Source organism: Uloborus diversus, chromosome 3 (assembly GCF_026930045.1).
Source record: "Uloborus diversus isolate 005 chromosome 3, Udiv.v.3.1, whole genome shotgun sequence".
NCBI lineage: Eukaryota > Metazoa > Arthropoda > Arachnida > Araneae > Uloboridae > Uloborus > Uloborus diversus.
The window spans coordinates 155378899-155396282 of record NC_072733.1 but is presented as its reverse complement, the minus strand read 5'-3'; the positions used below and the strand labels follow the sequence as shown (position 1 = coordinate 155396282).

The window sequence follows — 17384 nt, the reverse complement described above, 5'->3', positions numbered from 1 at the left end:
ATTAGTAGAGGCTGGCAAATTGGACTCAGATAAAAAATGGGTCAACTGGTTGACAATATTTTAATCCTCCTGCTGATCTGAAACATAAAATTAAGGCTAACTCCTTTTAAACAAGAATGTACAAGTATCTGGATGTAGCTGATTTGGATTTAAAAAAATTTGCACAAAATGAAAAAGGTCATTTTTGGCTTCTTTTTTCAACTTTGGTAGTTTTTTTAAAAATAGTTAAAAAACAAAAATGCAGAAATTTCTACGTGCAGATAACTTTGATTAAGAAAGCATGTTTCGAATTTCAAAAAAATTGGTGCATTAGAACTTGAGATATCTTGTCAATCAGATTGAAAAGAGTAGGTTCAAAAATAAAACGTGTTTAAAGTTTGCACTCTCATTTTGGGCAGCCTGAGTGATTTAATGGTATGCTATACTTAATTTTTTTCAAATCGCCATCCCTGATTTTCTCATTGCTCCTTGCTATACCTCAAAAGCTACATATTTCGCAGATCTTTCAACCATAAGAGCAGTTTTGCCTTCTTTTGAAGCTTTGGAAGCTTGTACTTTAGAGTGTTTGATACGCTGTTGATCTCGTTTGATGGCTTTTTCCTTGTCTATCTAGACGTAAATAACTTCCTCTTTGACTTTTTCATCTATTTTATATTTAAAATCTGAATTTAACACTGAAAAAATACACAGTACACGCACATCAACATGGCTTGATGGTTGTTTGTCAGGTATCTGTTGAGAAAAAAGAATTAATTTTAATAAAATTAACTATAACTCTGAAAATAATTTGAATTTCCAAAAATCTTCTTAGAGGGTTATTCTTAAAGGTCTAAACTTTGAAAACATGAAAAGAAAAAAAAAATCTTTTTTTTTTTTTTTTTTTGAATTTCTAGACTACAATACCCTTTAAGTTCAAAAACTAATCTTCATTGGATAACATGAGCACATTTACAAGCTTAAAAACAATGCAGGATTTCACATATCTCAAATACAAAATTATCAGATACCAAAAACAATTATCACTCGTAATTTACATACAAAATATAAATTTTGATATTTCCTCTATCACAAGCTAAATTTAGAATCCAATGTCCATATAACATTTTGAAAGAATAAGTTAGGCAAGTCCTAATGCTCTGAAACAGATAAAAATTTTAGAGGACATTTGAAAATTTAATCCGCAAAGGTAACATTCTCAAATGCAATAAAGAAGGTTCAAAGTTGACTTGTTATTCTTAGTATAATTTCAAATTAAATCATATTTTATTTCATTGTTCATATAAAAAATAAGTAAAAATAAATAATAATAATAAAATGGACATGCATGATACGCAATCAAAAACCTAAAAGATTAACAATTATTATGCTTACAAGAAATTTCCTACACATAATTCAAGTAATAAAAAAGGGACAAGTAATATTTTTAAAAAATAATTTTAACCAGTTATGACTCAATCAATAAATAATTAAAAACAGACAAAAAAAAGAGGGGGTTTTGTAACTAAAAATGATTGAACTTCATGGAATGCTTCCAGTTTTTCTATAGCGAGGTATTTGTAATGTAATGAAGAAGATTTAACACAAATCAATAAAAAAAATTAATCACTTACTAACAAAATGAAGAAAAAAAGGCCTTAAATGGGTCATTCTCTTAAATCAACAAATGGGACATTGCTGTAACATTTTTTATTTTGATGAAATTTGGTGGGTCATAAGTAATGTTTTGTACACCAAAACTGTTTAATTATTTCCTGAAACAATTTTTTCCCTAAGATATAACTCTTTTTTGTTTTGCAGTTGAGCACAATTTGACATTTTGACCCTTTTTCTAAGAGCAATAGTAAATTTATTTAGATCAGCAGGAAGATCAAATATGGCTTATTTTAAAGCAGAAAGAATGAATTTTTATTTACATATAATAAGAAACAATTTAAGTTATACTTGACTAGAAATTTTACAGGGTCAAATCGCATGCCAAAAGGGGAATTTCTTGTTATTTCCACTGAAAAAAAAAAATTCTTGTGCAATATTATGTTTTGTAAATATATTTAACAAAACTTGAAAGCTATGTGTTGCATAAAATTATATTTCGTACTTCTATTTTGTTCAAATTTGATTATGTGGTCTTTTATTAGGTCTACTTAGCCCTTAGCACCAGTCTACTATGGTCTTGGTCTACCTAGAATTACGGCAGAGGTCATTTTGATCCTCTGAGAAAATATTGGCATAGTTTTTTACATATTATTATTTATTTGTAGGGTGATTTGCCAGTGGTTGACCACCAGCCAGTAGTTGACCACTTGAGCACTAATATGTACAAAACAAGAATAAATAAGTAAATATTTTTTTTAATTTGATTTCTGGAACTAATTTCTAGCATCCCATGAAATACTCGGTTGTAATTTATAGTTACAACTCAAGTATTAATTGGAGGTTAGGATGGTACTTACAAAGACATGTGGAAAAATTCAAGAAAGTCACTTTTCTTGCTAGTGGTATCATGAGATGAAATGTTTAATCGCATTTCTCGAAGTTAAATTTAATTCTACAGATTCATTTACTAGGATATGCTGATCACTCATGTGTGCTCTAAGTAAATAAAAAATGCATTTAATAATCAACCATTTATGCTGGGATTAAGGGGTAATCAATTATTAGTTGTCCAAAATGCTATCGATGCCAGTAGTTGACCAGAGCGGTAAAGTAATAAACATAAATGGTTTTAAACTATTTTTTTTCAAAACCAAAGTTATTACAAACATCCTTATACTTAAGGTAAAATATAATAGATTTTTGATCCAGAGAAAATGTATTTTTACCAGTAACTAGGGCCATGCCAATGGAGAGGCTCGGCACGGAATTGGAATAGTGTAAATTCCAGTAGCTAAAACTGATATGTGCATTAAGACTGTTAAATATTATACAGATGAAATAATAGTGAATGTTTTGTACATATACATACATACAGGATGCTAAAAAGGGAACTTTCCTACATACGAAGTACTAGCGGCAATCCGCCGAACCAATTGAACAAACATTTTGGGATATGGTATTTGAACACATGTACTAGTTACTGTGATGATTTTAAACAGCACAGTATGCATGGTTAAGGTTACAGTAATAAAATTTTAAATTGCAGCACCTACATTTTTGCGCAAATTGATCTGTGTATTAAAAAAACCTCGAATGAGGTGTTGGAAGGAGTGGAGTGGGACAAACACTGCAGGCTTGAAGCGTTGCAAATATCAGAATTTTCAGTCCTCAAGACAATGTAAGAGAGGAGGATTTTTGATGTACTTTTAATAGCTCACTGGGTTAGACAGCAGTAGAAGTAAAGCTAATCACTAAACACCATGTGCAAATCTTTGCTTGAAGAAAAAAACCTTGAAAATACAGAGTGAAAAGAGTTTTTTAAGTGTGTGCTTGAATTTGCTAACCTAGCAAATTTCTTCACACGCCGATTGTTCTACTGCCATTTGTGGTTTTTCAATACGCTGATCAGTTTGCGTCAAAAAAGTAGGTGTCTTTTAAAGAATTTCGATATTTGTTCGCTCACTCATTTAGTCATTATTCTACCACCTATGGTCTCTAGATTTGGTTTCTGCGATGACTCACATAGTAATAACGCCATATCTGTTTGGATTAAATGGGCATGGCGAGAAATTAAAGAGATATCGATAAGTTGGCATCATTTTAGACAACTTATTTTGGAAAGAGATTGTTACATGTCACCAAGTTTGGCATTGTTTTGAGGTTTATGTGTCATTATTGCATGCAAACATTATAATCAGACTATCAGAGGTGACCTTTAGGTGAACATTACATACAGACAGTCGGATTTTAATGCAAAAGATTTTACTTTTTACTGTGTTTAAAAAAGTGATCAACTACTGGCGAAATCTCCCTTTTAACCTACTATTGAAAATAATTTGAAAAACAGTAACTAAAACACAAAAAAGACTAGCACTCGGTAATCCTGATAGTTTTACTGACACATAGAAAAATTTAATTTTTTTCCTGTTTTCTTTCCGGTGAAATTAATAAGTAGAACTTGTAGAAACTTCCACTAAATGGTCAATTACTAGCAAATCACCCTAAATATTAGTTTAAAATAAACATATTTATGATAAATACAATTTACTTAAAGGATGCAGTAACATTAAGGACAAATAATGAAAAATTTAATTTTTTTATAAAATACCTTTAAAGTAACCAGGGTTGTTTCAGTTGCATTTCTAGAAGAAGTGACTAATGCTTCCTTTTATGTACAAAAACATTTTGAATTCTTCAAGTTATTGAAACAATATGTTTAAGAGGTATTTTGGAGTTTCTGCTCTGTTTCAGCATAAGTAAATGTATTTGCATTTCTTTTTTCCTCAAAAGGTCAAAATGACTGCCTCCTACACTTAAAAATAGTTTACCCTTTAGTTTGGGTTTTAAAGAAATGCCTTTTTTTTTTTAACTTAATATTATTACACAGCACAATGATTTAGGATAAGTCAAGGAAGGAATAAGCTATTTAAGAAAAAAAGAGGAGCAGTTGGCAAAAGAAGTTTGTTTGGGTTCAAAATGACCCCTCCCACAGTAGTATTAAAATTAAAAAATTAAAATGAAAATGGCATTTTTCAAATTTGTACAAATCATTCTGTAAAGAATTCCCACCAGAATTTTCCCAATTGGGCCACGAATTTGCTAAGACCGGTTCTCCTTCTGTAATATGGTTTCAGAGTTCCTGCAATGTTGGTACAGGGGTTATATGCACTTACTGTTTGATGCATCCATACAGAAAGAAGTCCAAAAGGCTCAGGTGAGCTGAACACAGAGACCATTCAACAGAACACCCATACCCAATGAATTGATGCTGGAATATTTTATGTCTACTATTTTACATTACTGTACAGAATCTTTTTATTATTAACTTGATAATGCTGAAAAACTTTATAACTGACTTTTTTCCATTGAGAAGAGATAAAATGGAAGGAGTGAAGACTCATTTGGGAAATAAGAACACTAAGTCACGGGATAGATTTTAAAGCAAATCATTGGAAGAAATCAGGTTCTGTTCTCTAGTTTAACGTAAAATGTGTCAACCATTTGTTGTTAAGTCACGTGACTTGAGATCTTTGCCAAAGCTTTTGCTAAACCAATGACTGGACTCCATCCATTTACTAATTCCTGCTCTAAGCTTTTTTCTCACATCTTGTACTGTTTTGCAGATAAGAAGGTTAACTCAATGTTTTGCTGCCAGGTGGCATGGTAAGCTGTTTCATTGCGTCGCATATGGCAACTATATTATACCTAGACTCCATTTTTATGTCAATAGCCCCTGCTGTTCAGAATTAATTTGGGTGAGAATGGACTTTAGTTGGCACACTATGTATGAAAAAATAGAAAAGGAAGTTTGATATAGGTATAATCTTTAGTTTTTATGATAATCAATAACAAGTATTCTTACTTTACTGGAAAATTCTAGTAAGTGCTCTTGAAATCGATAGTCTGGACTTATATCTTCATATAGTGCTTTTGAATTCAGAAACAGATTGCTATCAGAACATCCACCTTCAATGGGAGAATTTGGCATAGCAGTTCTAAACATATCGATTGCACCTTTCACACCCCGAACCAACATCTAAGAAAGGAACCTTACATTTAAAATTAACAAGCAACTAATGTAAGACACACTTTGAATCTATGTTTATTGAAATTAAAAAGTAATAATTAATACACCTACAGTAAAGCAGAGGAGAAATCAATAATATTTTCAGACTTATACACCTACACACATATATCGTCGCCTCAGAGCAACAGTAAGATATCTTAGCATTATTTTTTGTATTAGATATCTTACTGTTGCTCTGTGCCGACGATACATACATATATCAGTCATAACTCACTTGAACAACTTACAAGATGCCAAGTTGTTCATTGTTTAGGGAGAACAGGGGCAGAAGTAAACAACTAACCCTACCTGTGTTTTTGATCAAATACTGTTTTTTTTTCTTGGGGGGGGGGGGGGGCTTTTCCAAGAATATTTTTAATTTCAATCTCTATTTAAACATTGAAAGAAATTACTTCTGTGCTACTTTCACTTTTAATAGTGCTATATAAATTCTAGATCATGCAATTGTTTTTATTCAAATATATTGTAAAAATGTCAAAATTAAAGAAACAATTTAATATTTATATGAACAGTTTAATATTTATACAAAGTATTATAAAAATTATTTTTTGAAAAACATGACTATTAAAGAACAAAACATTTGTCTCTTTTCAGAAATAAATTTCAAAAAAAGTGCTACTTGTAACCCCAAAATGAACAACTCTACCATAACGTGTCAAACATTTGTTCACTATTTGTTTCTTTTCAAAGTTCTTTTTCATTAGCTCAGCATCAAAAAAAATCAAGCTTCGGTAAATATTATCTTATTTTACATCCTTTTATAAAACAATTACATGCAGAATATAATTATCCTTGGTTTCCTATATTTGATTATTAGTTTTATGAAACTTGTAACATGTGTGACAATTTTAGTTTTCAGCTGTCACACACGTTACAAGTTTTATGAAATTAATAATACATTATGAAATAACTGAGAATAATTGGGCATGTAATTGTTTTAAGGATGCAAAATAAAATATTTTGTCACCTTAGAGCAACAGTAGGACATCTTAGTGTTATTTCTGGGATTAGATGTCTTATTGTTGCTCTGAGGCAACGATTTATGAACTGATGCTCGATTTTTTGATGCTGAGCAAATAGAAAGGAACTTTTTAAAGAAAAAATAATGTAAAAATGTCACACATTACAAAAGGAATCGCCCAAATACACAGGGGCAGATTTACAGTCTATTCAGTTGAACCCTCCCCGGCTTTGAAATATGATAGTTTTTACACATAAGTGAGCGTGGTTTTTGTTGTTTTCCGATAAAAATTTGCAATGAGCTTCCACTAGAAGAATTTAAAATGATGGGCCCGTACCCCATCCGACCCCAACTTTGCTATCACACTCAGCCCCTGTGTTGACCAGTTGGTTTGTCTGTCCATAGGAAGTTTAATTTTCAGTGATAAAAATATAAATACGAACAAACAATGTTCCCACAACTGCATTTTCCTTGGAAAAACATTCAATAAACTTTAAACATTTTTTAAAAATTTATGAAACTTAAAATGAGCAAGCAGAAATCAACAAAAACAACAGGTAAGAATTTATCTAGAAACCACCAGAACACATTGCTTTATATTCTTTCACACAGTGTTTTTAATGGATGAAATTATGTATCATACTTTGCCCTTTTCCTTATTTAAATTATAAATAAAAGTATTAGCTTTCACAGAATTTTGAAATAAGTAGGCTCACCAATCACCATACCAGTGTAATACTGCACTTTCAAACAGGCCTCATTCGTTTGTAAATACATGTTTAGAGTTATTTGCAGCAATTGGTGTATAAGTACTAAATTAGTATAAAGTGAGTTTTTTTGCTTAATCTTGCTTCAGGATTGCACCAGCTGATGACAGTCTATCTCTGATAAGATAACTTCCAATGCACAAGGGAATAAACTAATTCATTTGTTAACACAAGGGTAGAGAGAACTGCTTTGCTTTGCCAATACTCATTTTTTGCGACACGCCAATAAAATATTTTTTTCACATTCAGCCAAAACACAAATGAGCTCGTACAAGGTCAAGGAGGGCATAGCAGAGAGCAAATCCTACTCAGTATCATCATGTTTTTTGTTACATTATGAACATATAGACGACAATAGGGCGCTATGTTGATGGAATGGTCTGTCTAGTTCATGCTACGACTTCACATGAAATGGGGAACTTAAAAGCACATCAGTAAATTTCCTATAAAAACTATCTTGCAAAGCCATTAAAAAGAAGAAAAAAACAAAGGTGCAAAAAAAAAAAAACTATTACATCTGCTAAATAGTTGGGTGTTGTGTGAGAAGTTTCAACTGGGTCCACAACTAATGTGCTAGTACAGACAGCGACGATGGTGGAGCAGGCTTAGGTAAACACTATCCAAGACTGGATCTGCAAGTATTGACTCGGAATGCTCACATTACATTCATTTTTAATTTTAGCACCCTAGTTTTAGTCTAACTCTTTTAACCCAAGGAGCAGAATTTCTTTCAACAGTGTGCGACACAGGTAAAGAATATAAAAATAATCTGCAAAATAAACTAGCATTTGATTAATCATAATACTTATTTCAAATCATCATCGAGAAATGCCTAAAAATCAAATGATAAACTTTAAAGTTGTACTGTATGAATTTCTAAACTTGATTCTATAAAGGAAGCTAACCAACTTCAAATACTAGAGGACTGCTGCTAACTAAGTGCCTTGCTTCTGTTCATTTTATTATTCTTTCTTTTTTTTTAACTTTGTTTTCTTGTTTCATTTTGAATTGTATTTTTCAACTTGAAACTTGACAGATTTTTGCTGAAAGTGATTTAAAAAATTTTTCAATTCAAAAATAGTCTGCTGATCTCCTCAAGAATCAGCAACAGGTGTCATAAAGTCACCCCTGTTTCTGCTACTGGGTTTGTAACTAAGCAATAAGAAAATATATTTACACAATCTATTATAATTACGCATTATCTAACCTAAAATTAAAAACTTTAAATTCCATAAAAGTACATTACACAAAAAGGATGGGAAATGGTGAGCCTATAGTGGATTGTATGTAATTTGTAGCTTGTATACAAAAAAAAAGAATGGAATAAGTAAAAATCAGAAACGTACATTTTATTGATGTTAGTTTTAAATAAAGTTAACAATTAAAAGAACTCATAATAGTGAATTTGAACCCTTACATAAATTGTAATCCAAAAAAAAAAAATTCTTTTTTTTTTTTTTTTTTTTGTGAAAACCCATATCAGGGTTCATACTCTATCAAGGCAAAAAAATTCCATGACTTTTCCAGGACTTTTCCATGACTCCGAAAAAAAAATTTCATGACCTTGTTACATGAACCTAGATTTTGGTCTTTATTCACATTCATGCATTAGATGTTTTTAGAAAACATTTTGAATGAATAGTACTATTCAATATCAATAATAAGAAAATAGAATAAAAAAAGAAAAATGAATTAAAATTTTTAATTTAGAAATCTTGTTGATGAAAACGTTTACTGATATTTTTGACAATGACATAAAGCATTGGACACATAAAATATTTATGAAATACAGAAATCAAGTACTCATCATTTATAAGAAAACTATATGCAATGTAACTTACACTGCTCTTTAAAAAAAATTTTAAGACGAATCACCATACACCCAGTTTAACTTCTAAAACACTTTTTTTCTTTCAGTATCTTCCGCATGAATTTTCACTTCAATTTTAGAATAGCAAGTAATTATCTTATAAAATATATTTCACAACATTCTTCATTTAAAATTCTTGACATTGCAAATTCTGTTCAAGGTCCAGATAAATTTTTTCTTCAGCAGTTTTTCTTATACACATTAATAGATAAAAAAAATAAATAAATAAAAAGAAATAAAATTAATTTAAAAAAAAAAAGTTAGTTCATTACATTTTTTTTAAATTCTTGGATTTTTAAATCCAATTCATTGTCTAAATTTTCTAGGGCTTGTTTTTTTTCCCTGGCTGTTTTTCTAAAACTGTTTGGTGCAAGTAGCAATTTCTTTGTTGTTCTGTTTAGATGTTAAAGCTTCATTATGAAAAAAATTTTGCAATCTTAAATTCAGTGTATTTTTTGCTTTTAAATTATCTTTATGTCTTTTAGATTTTGAATGACTGGTTAGAGCTGCTTCTCCCATATTTGAGATATCAAGTGATTTCCTGCACAATGAACATTGTGCTTGAAATTTCTTCTCATCATTTAGCACCCAATCTGAAAATTCCTCCTTCATCATTCAATTGTAATTAAAAACATTTTCCAGGCATATTTCTTTTTTTACTTAAACTGGCTCAATTTACAAATTCTAGCAAAAACATGCTCTATGCTGATGAAAAACAAAAGTACCTTACCGGACATCTTCAGTAATGGAAAGAGAAAAATGAAATAAAATGTAAAAATTATTTAAAAAATTAAAGAATTCAGCTAACACATTTTTTAAATGATAAATATAACATATTCACATGGTTTCGGTTTTGATATTGAATGCAAATCAAGCCACAGAAACATAGGAGGACCTCATTCCTCAATTCACTAAAGGCAAAGGGTTGCCAGAAGTTTAAGAGAGAAAATAGCTCAAAATGCCCCCAAAAGTAGCCAGAGAGAAAAGAAAAGTCGCTCATTTTATTTTTCTTTTAACTTCAACTGAAAGTTATTTTTGTTCAGAAAAAGGAAAAATTTGGAAAAATCGGCGATTTTTCGTACAGATTTGAGTTTAAGCTTGGCGCCCTTTCAGAAGTGAGCATACTGAAAAAGTAGCCAATCTGGCAGCGACCCGAATACCTCCCACCTGCTCTCACTCCTGCCTCACTCTCTGAAATCCGCGCAAAGGATTCTGGGGCCCCAAAAGCCTGATGCTAAAAATAGAATTTCAACTTCTACTATCTGAAGGGAAGGGAATGGAAGATGGGGGTGGGGGGGGGATCAATTCACAGCATGCTTGTGCTGCTGCGTGCTTGCTGACTTCTGACTTCGCGCTTTTTAATAAAATTTATAAAATGAATAATGCATTTCATCTGGAACTTTTTTCATGAAATTTAAATTTTTCCATGACCAAAAATAATTTTCCATGACTCAAATAATTTTCCATGACTTTTCCAGGTCTGAAATTTGTTTATTTTTTTTCCATGACTTTCCAGGATTTCCATGACCCGTACGAACCCTGCCATATGCTCTTTTTGGATTGAAATTCTTTTTAGAAAAGGTTTTTTTTTTTTTTTTTTTTTTTTTTTCCATCTTTGTAAAATATTTATTTGAAAAAAAACGGTAAAAGGATAATTTTTTCTCTAAAACTAGGGGCTTGATTTTAACAGGTTTCCAGCTTTTCTCTTTTTTTTTCTCTTATTTACAATGGGGTAAATAATTTCAAAAGGGCTCTTGATCTTCATTGGAGACTGTTACATTTACTATACATTTACTAGGATCAGCCTACCTGATGCAAGAACCTGTTGCAGGCCGTCACTTTTGTGTTTGCATTTGTATTTATTTGTATAAATGCAGATTTTTGAGGTAATAGCGTATTCAAGATGAACAGGGGGGAAAGCATTAATTAATTCTGATTTACAGGAAATAAAAGAAAGATGAGGCATGGATGCAGTTTTTTGACAGACGCAACTTTTGAGCATTTGCTTATGTGTAACAATAGGTACAAAAATTCTACAAATCAAATTACTCACAGAAATTAGATCTTGGCACTTCTTGAGCAAAGCCACATAGTGCCCCCCCCCCCCCCCATGAAGAGTTTCTCACCCTACCACTGTTTTATTATTGGTACAAAAACAATCTCAGAAGAGATTTATATATATATATATATATAAAGTTTTTAAAAAAGCAACTACCTTATCAATTCTTGGAACACCAATATCAACAGCTTTCTTAACAAAAGCTATACGTGCATCTCCACCATAAGCTAAAAACTGCTGAAGTTCAGAACTTTGTGCAATTGGCCCTTGACTGCATAGCTCTTTTAGATAACTTTCCAAAAAAGACTTTCTTTCAGCTATGTTCTTTTTATCTAGATTAGAGAATGGTAGTGCCAACCCTTTACTAGGTCCTTTTATTCCTAGACAAAATGACAAGAGTAAAATTCAAAGAAATTTGTTAAAAATTAAATATATACATCATCCAAAAAGTAAAACCCCCCTAGACACATCTGGAACTTAAAAATTAGGGGCATCATTGCACTAGACAACCAAGTCCCTTCTAAGGATGAGAGTAGAAAAGGTCCCTAAAGGTAAATTTTGAAAAACTAAAGCAGCATAGAATTAGTAAATCGAAAATGCAATTTTTTTTCCAGTTAGATATTAGTGTTCATTTTCATGAGCTGATAAAAACACCCAAAAACTTCTAGTAACTCCTATGTGCAAGCCTTTGAGTACCTCTTTCTACAAGTATACTAATTCAGTAGTGTTTTACAGAATGTTAACTAGTTTTAGTTAATTGCCTGATAACTGTATAGTGGATCCTTGTTTTACGCGGGTTTATTTTAAGCGGTTTAAGATATGACCCCTTTATTTTATTTTACGAGGATGAGTTTTGGTTTTATGCGGATGCGGCAATGCAAACAGATAAAATTTTCTCCTCTTTCAAAATTCAAACTCCTAAAGATTGCAGATTATGCGTAATCAACTGCATTTTGGCGTGTTAATAATCAAGTTTGGGCCACTGGAGATGTTTTTAAGGGATTGGTTCCAGAGCTCTTTCCAGAAGTAAAGTTATTAAACTCACACAGTTCAGAACTCACTGCAAGAAGAGCTTTTAGGAGTGACAAAGGAGGCCAAAACCAACGAGTATACCGACATCGGTGATGCACAACCAAAAACATTCACATTGAAAGTTTTCAGCCATTCCTAGACAATAAAAATGATCTTTCTGATTTGTTAGTGAAGGGATATTCTATCATGGAAATGACGCAACTGATCATGGATGCACTGATACTTGTCAAAGAATTACAGGGAAAAGTTCTTAGTAACGCCAAAAGACTATCATAGCCAGCTCCTCTTCATAAACAGAACATGAAATTAATTTATGTTTTCTTCATGCGTATTGTGCATAAAAGTCGATATAAGTACACATTAAAATTATTATACAATTAGTCATCACTAGAATGAAGTATTTTGTTATCTAGGGAACCTAATTCTTATTTTAACACTAGTATTAGGTCTCTATTTACGCGGTTTCGATTTACGCGGCATTTCCCTGGAACGTAACCCCCGCGTAAAACAAGGGTCTATTGTACTAATCCACATTTTGTTCTGACAATTTTTGTTGCTTTATTTAGCAAAAAATATAAAAATAATTTTAAAAAATAAATAACTGCATAGTATTTTGTTTAGTAATATCCATAATTATTTGAGTGCTAAAACTTTGTTATTTAAGGATTGTATACTTGTGTAAAGCAATGTCTTGGATGAGCCATTTGAAAATTTTGAGGTGTCTTTAGTTTTAATGCAAATTAAGCATCACAAATCTTTAAACTAGGGTCAAACCTGTTTGAATTAACATTGAAATATGATGGAAACGATGTGTAAGCTTTAAAAAATGATTTTTTGGTTTGCTTTGACCAATTGAAAATTTTGTATGGAAAAATTTAGCGATCACAGTAAGGAGTAAAATGAAAAGAATAATTTAAAAATGGAAGAAAACTTATAAGATTTTTAGCAGTATAATTTGTTATTTCAAGAACATACACATTACAATAAAACAAATTTAAAAAATAAATTGATTTTTAAAAAAATAACATCAATTATGCTTGTGAATTCAAGCTTTAAACTATTTGAACAATAACTAAGAAAATATTAAAAACAGTAGAATTTTACAATGTGTATACCCAAAGAATGTTCTGTATTAACCTTTTAAATAGTTTTTCAAAGAAGGATTATCTTCTAGTCTGGACTGCAGTGCAAGGAATTCCCGAAAACGCCTTTTGATGCTTACAACTTGCTTCACAAAATGAGGAGTCTCAGAACTAGTGTCATGGAAGACGCCTGAATACTAAAATAAACATACATATGAAAATGAGTGTAATAACTGATTAACATCTTTTTTAAATGTAATTGCTTTTGGATCAGTAAATGCTAACCTGAATACAATATAATATGTACGGAAGGAGACCAGCCTCACTTTGTTGCTGAGTGTCCGTTATTTTGACATCAGTAAATAAAGTGGGAACTTCAATTTCAACAGCTTCCTCAGCCTGTTCTACAAGATTATTAGGATTTGCATCTGGTCGGAGAGCGACAAGCATTTTGTTGTTTTCACTTTGCAATACAATACTATATTCTTTAACATTTAGTGCTTTCAATTGTGGCATTTGGCGAATATAATCCGCACTTTTCGATCTTTTTATAGTAGAAGTATCACAGGAAACAGGTAAACCTTTTTCAGAACTAACATCTTTTGTATCTAAAAAGTCACTATTTAACAAATTAATATTACTTGATGATTTCAAACCTGTACCTATAAAATTAGGTAAGTCTTCAAAATCTCCAATGTCACTTAACTTTCTAAAAACTTCATGACATTCTTCAGATGGACCTTCAACATACGTATCAGGAGGAATAGTTAACGTATTATCAGAAACATTCACAGACATATTTTCAGACACAGAATCAACAAAAGAATCTTCAGCAGGAAGTAAAATCTTTGGCTTAATACCATAGCCACTATCTAAATTCAAAGAACTGCTTTGATGTGAAATTCCATCCATGGAAATAACTTCAGTTTGCTCTTGTTTCATAACATAGTTCAATAGAAATTTAAGAATCCATGAATTTAGACGAACAGGATCTGATAAAACATTTAGAAGTGGATAGATGACGTTCTCAGCTAAAATTTCAACAACAACTGCATGGAGGACAGGATTACATTTACTATGAAAGGTGCTATGATATTCCGCAGGCCCAAAAGTATCTATTAATGTACTAACAAGACTCTGAAGGTAGCACCATTCCGTCAAGCTGTCTTTTATTGCCCAATGCCTCATCTGTAAAAAAAAAGTACAAAAATTACTGAAAGATATATTTGTGTGTCAAAAATGAAAAGATAAGTAAAGTACACAATGTAAAATTTATAGTAAATAACTGAATAAAAAATTACGAGCAAATAAGAAATTTTGTTGATTTACAATGCATTAATCAGCCCTCCAAAAAGAGGGACTTATTAAAATCAACATTTTGAAGTACATTTAATGTTTTTGTATTTAGATACAGTCGGACCCCGATTTAACGAACCTCTATTTAACAAATTTTGTGATTTAGCAAATTTTTCTTTTTTCCCCCGACTTAAATGAAGGCAAAACCCCCTATTTACCCAATTATAAACCCCGAAATAATGAATTATTTTAACAGCCAACAATTTTTTTTTTTAATTTGAGTTGGAAATATTGGATTGTTTTCTAAATGTTACATCCATATTGTCTGAAGCAGAAAAATACTTTTTTTTGGAATCAGCAATTTTTGACAGGCGGGGGAGAAGGGGCAACCAACGAATAGAGATTCTGATGCTGAAAGCGATAGTGAAACACCCATTAGAACTTACTTTTTCAAATGCTTTACATGGCCTGGAAACTGTAAAAACATATGTCCTGCAGCAGGCCGCAAAAGACACAGTATTTTATTCTCTCCATAAAGTCAAAAGAGAACTATTTTGAGTCAAGTACCAAGGAAATTTTCCAAACACCTATTACTCAGTAGTTTTAAATTTCATATTAACTAGCGTGTAGTAAGCAGAGCCGATCCTAGGGTGTCGGCCGCCCGTGTGCAAAGACATAATGTTCCGCCCCTCAAGAGTAATTTGCATATTTTGACTAATCTTTGACGTCCATATAAATATTTCTTCAAATTTCTACATGAAGTTCTAATTTAAAAAAGGAAAGAAAAAAAAACAAGAATGATGAACTTATAAAAAGGAAGAAAAGTTTTATACAGTAGACCCTCGTTTTATGTGGTTGTTACGTTCAATGAAAATGCCGCATAAATCGAAACTGCGTAAATTGAGACCTAATACTAGTGCTAAAATAGGGGTTTGGTACCGTAAATGACAAAATACTTCATTCTAGTGATGACTAATTGTGTAATCAGTTTAATGTGTACTTATATCGACTTCTTTGCACAACGTGCAAGTAGAACACATATATTAATTTCGTTTTCTGTTTATAAAGAGGAGCGGGCTATGATAGTCTTTTGGCAGTCAATAAGAACTTTTCTCTGTAATTCTTTGCAGAGCATTAAAGCATCCATGACCACTTGCGTCATTTCCATAATAGAATTTTTCCTTCACTAACAAATCAGACAGATCATTTCTATTGTTTATGAATGGCTCAAAATTTTCAATGTGAACAATTTTGATTGTGCATCACCGATGTCGGTATCCTTGTTGGTTTTGACCGCCTTTGTCACTCCTAAAAGCTCTTCTTCCAGTGAGTTCTGAACTGTGTGAGTTTAATAACTTTACTTCTGGAAAGAGCTCTGGAACCAATCCCCTAAAAACACCTCCAGTGGCCCAAACTTGATTAATAACACGCCAAAATGCAGTTGATTACGCATAATTTGCAATCTTTAGGAGTTTGAATTTTGAAAGAGGAGAAAATTTTATCTGTTTGCATTGCCGCATCCGCGTAAAATAAAATAAAGGTGTCAAATCTTAAACCGTGTGTAATCGAAACCACGTAAAATAAACCCGCGTAAAACGAGGGTCTACTGTAGTAAGAAACTCCTTAGGTACAATTTATATCTTTGAAGAAAGTAATAGATACCAAATTTACTAGTCGTGAAAACGCATTTCATAGTCTGTCCTTCGGTGACATCAGAGAAAGGACGGAGGAGGGGGAATCAGAGGAGGGGGGATTGCTCTCAGAAAATTATAGAAATTGGCGTAGCAAAAATAGTTTTAGTAATCTTTGGTTGTGTTTGGTTGCAAGGAAAAAAGATTCGGGTATATTCAAAGTGCATGGAGAAATTTTCGAAATTGACGTCAAATATCGCTATTTTAGGAACTTTTTCGAGACTTCAGGGGAAAAGTAATATTGGAGTTCTCTTCTAAAATTCTTTCAAAATTGAAATCATTTGGAAGCTTTATTTGTGACCGTAGCTTAGGAAATATCGGCACTCTTCCCGAAAATTTTCCGAAACTGAAATTTTAAATAAGCAGTTTTGTGTTATCTTTGTTGACGTTGCTAGATGGAGGGAGATTCAATCATCTCCAATTGAAAGTTTTCGAAATTGAAGTTTAAAACACAAATTTAGGCTGTCTTTGGTGACGGTAGGGGATCTGGCAGCTTTCCTCCGGTAATTTCTCGACACTATTGTTTCAAAAACCCATTTTTTACTGTATTTGAAAACAATTGGGGAAATGCGAAAATATTCCGAACCAAAATATTTTTCGGAACTAAAATCCATTTTTGGCTATGTTTGGGAAGGAAGGGTTTTGGGGCTCCCAAGCGGATATATCTAAAAGCGCAATTTTATGCTATCTTTGGTGACGTTAACAAAACTGGGAAGCTTCGGCGGATCTTTCGGATATTTTTCGATATTAATATCTGAAAAGCACAACTATAGACTTTTGTCCACCTCACTTCGACGATTGATGGGTATATGCCCTAGCGCCGAAAAAACTACATAAGCTAGGCAGTTCTCCTCCAGAATTTTTTAGAAATTGAAGTCCCAAAATAGTATTTAAGGCATTGTTTGATAACGATGGGACAAAGAGCGGGGGGGGGGGGGGTTCAATG

At 31.9% G+C, this 17384-nt stretch overlaps 1 protein-coding gene across 1 annotated transcript in view; it reads right to left on the bottom strand.

Moving 5' to 3' along the window:
• Window positions 1-17384, bottom strand: part of LOC129219006 (sorting nexin-19-like) — a 67235-nt gene that overhangs the window by 24016 nt on the left and 25835 nt on the right. The window contains exons 3-6 of the mRNA XM_054853326.1: window positions 13737-14639; window positions 13507-13648; window positions 11494-11717; window positions 5456-5629 (exon numbers count right to left, since the gene is read on the bottom strand). Of these exons, the coding sequence (XP_054709301.1) occupies window positions 5456-5629; window positions 11494-11717; window positions 13507-13648; window positions 13737-14639 (1443 nt within the window). The remainder of the gene's footprint in view (window positions 1-5455; window positions 5630-11493; window positions 11718-13506; window positions 13649-13736; window positions 14640-17384) is intronic.